Source organism: Tribolium madens, unplaced genomic scaffold (assembly GCF_015345945.1).
Source record: "Tribolium madens isolate multiple individuals breed KSU strain unplaced genomic scaffold, Tmad_KSU_1.1 Scaffold_91;HRSCAF=231;Tcas5.2_LG7, whole genome shotgun sequence".
In the NCBI taxonomy this organism is placed as follows: domain Eukaryota; kingdom Metazoa; phylum Arthropoda; class Insecta; order Coleoptera; family Tenebrionidae; genus Tribolium; species Tribolium madens.
This window is the reverse complement of record NW_025401063.1, coordinates 18,226,951-18,232,950: the sequence shown is the minus strand read 5'-3', so window position 1 is coordinate 18,232,950 and position 6,000 is coordinate 18,226,951. Positions and strand designations below refer to the sequence as shown.

Sequence of the window (6,000 nt, the reverse complement as noted above, 5' to 3'; positions counted from 1 at the left end):
TTTACAACACTCTGTGTATCACTAGAAGTTGCAATGGTAATGTTAGTTTGTTTCAAAATAAAGAAATGTTATTAGTCGCCAATAAGTTGATTTACAATTTATTTTGCATCTTTTTCATCACTTAGTACTTAGAAAACTCTTTCATTAGTGACACTGGTTGAATATAATATAGTTTAAATTCTTTTAGTTGAAGATGCAACATTTTTTCATATCCAACTGCGAACAAAAATCAAAGATAATTTTTCGCTAAAAATGTATTATAATAATTTGTTACAAATAGATATTTTTTAGATAAGAAAAAAACAAGCTTTTTAAAAATGACATAGCCATCTATGATTCCCATTTAAAAAAATACAAGTTTATTTTATTACGGCTAAACAAACAACTGAAAAAAATTGTTAACTACATTATTAAATTCTACGTAAAAAAGTGCCTGTATAATGTCTTTATTTCAAATCTGTGTCTTCTATAATAACGAAAATATGAATTTTTTTAAATTTCGCTAAAATCTCAATTTTTGTTTATAAGTCGAAAACAAAAGACGATAGCGGGATGCGGTTTTAACCAATATTATTTTCTGAAAAAATGAGCCCCAGAATGTATTACTCGTTTTTGGCTAAACCTCTTAGTTTCGGAGATTCCCTATTCGGACATCCAAAATGCAGCACCCTGTACATGCTTTCGAATTTGAGGTCGATTCCTTCTGAATGATTGTTGATTGTTTTAGATCGTTCAGAAATAATAAGCCAGAATTATTCTCTCGTCTACTCCCTTTGCATTCTTCCGCTTCCTCCAGTCACAAAAATTCCCATACTCTTTGTCGTATAATTGTTTAGATTTTACTGGCACCACTTTATTTATAGCTTCTGAAGCTCGCGCTAAACGCGTTCGTGGTATTAAACATTCTTCTCACAAATAAACAATGGTTTAATTCACTTATTGTATAAAATTTATTATTTTCATAACAGGCAATTTTCAATAGTAATTTGTTTTTGAGTGACGATGTTATCATGACATTTTTAAGAATTGTGAATGAAAAAACAAATTTTTTCTCCATTTCCCCATAGGTATACGAAAATAAGATCTTAATCAGCTTTCTCTGTATCTAATTCAATTTATCTATTATTTTGCAAAACGGAATAAAGGCTCTATCTAATCTTCTCAAAGTGTCTCGCCTTTCTATTTCACAAAGATCAAAACGCAAAATAAATAAACAAAAGTGAGACGAACTGAGATTGGTTACCTTGAAATGTGGAGTTGATATAGCAACAACATAAGAACAAAAATTGTAAAAAAAAACTCACCAAAAAAAATATATATAAAAAAATGATTATATCTGTGTTAGCAAACATTAAACAAAAATGTGGTCAAGAGATTTTTTTAATTATTACTATACTACGAGTATATTACTATATGTCTTGTTAAAAAAATGTCATGATAGTCAATACAAATACATTTTCTACTTGTTTTAAATTAAAAATAGTACCTACTGTGGTACAGATAGTGTTACGACATTTCCTGTTCCATTTTGAATTGTAGCACAACAAATTTATTTTTGTATGTTGTAATTGTTTAGAAAACAATATAGTTTATTAATAGCAAAAGTGTTAATGTGGAAATAATATCAACCACTAGATCTTATCTAAAAAAATGTAATGCAACTCTTGAAAATTTATCAATATCAAATCAACGCACAAACCCCACTCTGATTAATTTTAACAATATAAAAGTCGTAGTCTTTACGACCAAAGTGAAAAAACAGCAACCAAGATGAAAGTATTCATAATTCTGGCTCTTGCCATTTATGGCACCTCCGCTTCATTTTCCAAAGAATTTGTTGAAGAAAAATGGGAAAACTTCAAAGTAAGTACCAAGCAGTTTTTTTCAAACCTTTACATGTTTGCTTTATAGAAAACCCATGAAAGATCTTACGTCAACGTCAAGGAAGAAGCTTTCCGCAAACAGATTTTCCAGAAAAAACTAGAACGCATTGAAGAACACAATGAAAGATTCAATAAAGGCTTGGAAACCTACACCATGGGTATTAATATGTTCGCCGACATGACTCCCGAAGAAATGAGACCATACACCCACGGTCTGATCGAACCTGCAGTAATGCCTAAACCTCTCATTGAAATCAAATCTCGAGCTGATCTCGGTTTGAATGACAGTGTCCAATTCCCAGCTAGTTTCAACTGGAGGGATAAAGGAATGGTCACGGGTGTGAAAAACCAAGGGGGTTGTGGATCCTGCTGGGCTTTCTCCAGTGTGAGTTAATTCTTTCTTTTGTCTTACATATTAGCCTTTCAGCGCAATTGAAAGAAAAACCGTGAAAACTTTTGTGTTTAAGCAAATGAAGTGTGTTGGAAAAAGTAATTTTAATTTATTTTTCTAATTGTAAAACATGTATGTAATTATTGTTGGAACATTTGATTTGAATTTATTTTACAGACTGGCGCTATCGAATCGCAAGTCAAGATCGCTAAAGGCGCCAACACCGGCATCTCCGTCAGTGAGCAACAACTCGTGGACTGCGACACCGCCGCCAAAGGCTGTTCGGGAGGCTGGATGACTGACGCCTTCATGTATGTGGCCAAAACCGGAGGAATCGACTCTGAAGCTTCTTATCCTTACCACGGCGTCAATGAAAAATGTCACTTCATGTCCAACAAAGTCGCCGCTAAACTTAAAGGTTATGCTTATCTCACCGGCCCGAATGAGAATATGTTGGCCGACATGGTCTCGAGTAAAGGTCCAATTAGTGTTGCTTTCGATGCTGAAGGAGATTTCAGTTCTTACAGCGGTGGAGTTTATTACAATCCTAACTGCGCTACCAATAAATTCACCCATGCTGTACTCATCGTCGGATATGGTAATGAGAATGGGAAAGATTACTGGTTGGTGAAAAATTCGTGGGGCGGTAGTTGGGGCGACCATGGATATTTCAAAATTGCTCGTAATCGTAATAACCACTGTGGTATTGCCAGCAAAGCAAGCTACCCAGTCTTGCGTTAAAGTTTATAAAATAAGGTGGTACAATGTTAAATAATTTAAAAAAAATGAAAAAACATTTGCTTGAATTTGAATTTTAATATGATAACTTTTTGAGAAAAATATAAAATATTTCTCCTAAATAAAAAAAAAATAAAATAAAGGAATGAGACTTTCTATTACTCAGCATCCGCCTAAAAAAATTTTTGAATCCCCAAAAAATTCTACAAAGAAACATGCACATTTATTGATTATTTTGAGGACGTACTATCCTTTATAACACCACAATATCAGAACATTTTTATTCTAGGTGACTTCAATGTTAATAGTTTTAATGATAATTCGCTGGAGAAATGTCTGGATAACTATGACTTTGATCAATTAATCAAGGAACCAACTCGCATTACTCAGTTTGATTTAATTTTTTGTAGCAATCCAGAGCTCGTTATCAATTCTGGCGTTATTAATGCTGATCTTATTTCTGAACACCACTTAGTATTTCTTATTTCTTAATTTCTTATAGAAATTTCAAAAATTTTAATAAAAAAAAAATAATGTGCCTTGGGATTCATTACTCTACTTGAATAACATTGATGACAAAATTGAATTTCTGTGCCATAATGTACTTCAAATATTCGATCTTCATGCTCCTTTTAGTACTTCATTTGTTTCAAAACCACATGCACCTTGGCTTACATCTGTGATAAAAATAATGATGAATGAGCGCAATACTGTATTAACTAAGCATAAAAAAACTAATAATACCAATGATTGGACCTTATAAACAATTACGCAATTTTACTGTAATTGCAATAAGGCAAGAGAAAAAAGCATATAAAAATAAAATATATAAATAAAATAAAAATACATTTTTTGAACTTTTAGTTGTTTACTTTTGCTTTTTGTTATTTTCTTATTGTTTTAATTCCTGTTATTTCTACTTAAGTAGTTTTTCTTAATTTTAGTTAAACTGTAATGCAATTTTTCATTTTTCTTTTTGTTTTGTTTAGGGGGTTAAGTATGAATAGCAGTTGCTAGACTTCCTCCCGAGTTGTATTTACTTCTACGCACAATTCAAAAAAGCCGCTTCATTATTTTTTTTTCTCGTTTAAATTTGACTGGAACCAGAGCCCCCAGTCTCCGACAACTGAAGGGTAATTCCAGTCGGGTTAATCCATACCCTAGAACCTGCTCCATACGACCGCATGGTAAGCAAATCCTAGGTCCACAAATCGTGTGCCCTGAGCAGAGGCAATGATCTTCAAAGACGAAAGCAGCGTTGGTCTTGCACCCTCTAAACATCCGATAACCAAGACGACCAGTTTGACAGAATAGCCCGGATACAGCCTTCGGAGCTCTTAAAGGAGATCTCGGTATTTTAACCGATTGTCCTCCTTCTTAGCGGAGATGTTTGGCTCAGCCGGAGCTGAGAATTCGATCACAAACATCTCCTTAGATAGAAGATCGAGGAGGACAATGTCAGGCTTGTTGGCCTGAATGAGTCCTGTAGTTGAGAACGAAAAGTTCCAATAAATTCGGCACTTCTCATTCTCCACTATCGACTCAATGTCTCCTGGATCATAGGGAAGCACAGGTGTTTCGTCTACCCCGTACGAGTGTCTAAGGTGGTAGTAGACCACTCGTAAGGCTGTGACGGGCTAAAAAGCCCTTGATGTTCTTTTTAAAGACTTAAAGTCTTTGATATTGTAAAGAGACCAAACCTATGAAGTTAAATTGCGGTCAATAACACAGACTCTTCCTCGGAATTTATAACGTAAACACAATTAGAGCAGGCGACGAGAGTTTCGCGGAAGACTTAAAATCTTAAGTGCGTTTTATGATTCTTATGATTCACTAAATATTCGCGCTAGACTGTCCTTGCCCTGTGCACTGGAAAGAACCCATCGCAAGAGATGACGTGTCATTCGCCCTATAAAAAGGAAGCGCGAATATCGCTAAGAGATCAGTCAAAAATCAGTCGTCTAGTCGAATCAGATTAGTTGTGTCAATTGAAGAAGAAGCTGTCAAAACATCCTGTGCCATCATCTGAGGCCAGAAGCTATCAGCCCAAAGCAGCCTGATTGTTCTATTGCATAGTCATGAGCTGTAAGTTTTGATTTATTTTTCCTTTGACTGTTCACGTTGCTCCGACTTACCATGCCGTACCATATTATGATTTTGTTGTGGATTTTCGAACGAAGCCGTTATCAAAATTTCTAAATTATTTAAGTAATGTTTTGCTAAACTAAAGCGTCTGGGCCGGGATGAACTTGAAAAGTAACCGTGTTGAAAGATGGATAGTTTCATGAGTCGACGACAGAGATTTGGTCTCTGGTTACAATTCAAAAACCCCAAGTTAGGTTTAAGATATTACTTTCATTTAACGTTTGTTTCTTATCAGAGTGTTAAGTTAACATGTGAAAACCAGAGGTGTCATACGATGCATAGATAAGCAATTACAATGTTTTTCTAAATTAAATAATAAATACATTTTGGTTGTTTTTCCTAATTTCGTTAAAGTCCATAGTTTGTACAATTTCCGTTTAAATGTAATAATGTCACTTAAAACATTAATGCCTTTGTTGTTAGAAAATAGTTTCAGTTTTGTATTATGACTTTGATAAGGTCTAAATAGGAATATCCCCTATTTTAGACAATTGTTTCCGCTTAACATTTATTTACCCTTTTTGTATTGTGTTAACCATTTTTATTTTATTCCAAATACATTAATTTAATAATTAAATGCATTTTTAATTGACTGCACCTTACTCTCCTGAAATTGATTGATCTCACGGGTTGGCTGAGGTCCTACGTTCAAAGAAATTTAATCGCTATGTTTGGTGGGCCACCGCTCGCCCAAAATAAAGGTAGGTTCAAAAAGTTTTAAAAACTCAATAACCCGCCACAAGGCCGCATTGTGGGGATGGATATAGGACGACACTGCATACTTCGGACAAGCCGACAGTATGTGCATCAGTGTCTCTGGTACAGTGCGACATGCCATGCACC

The 6,000-nt window shown here is 34.4% G+C and overlaps 1 protein-coding gene across 1 annotated transcript; it reads left to right on the top strand.

The window, feature by feature from the left end:
- The first annotated feature begins 1,760 nt into the window (after positions 1-1,760).
- Positions 1,761-3,040, top strand: LOC123011049 (procathepsin L-like). Its single transcript, XM_044408312.1, has 3 exons — positions 1,761-1,863; positions 1,912-2,268; positions 2,452-3,040. The coding sequence occupies exons 1-3, from the start codon at positions 1,771-1,773 to the stop codon at positions 3,013-3,015; spliced, it is 1,014 nt and encodes a 337-aa protein (XP_044264247.1). The 5' UTR covers positions 1,761-1,770; the 3' UTR covers positions 3,016-3,040.
- Positions 3,041-6,000: the final 2,960 nt, after the last annotated feature.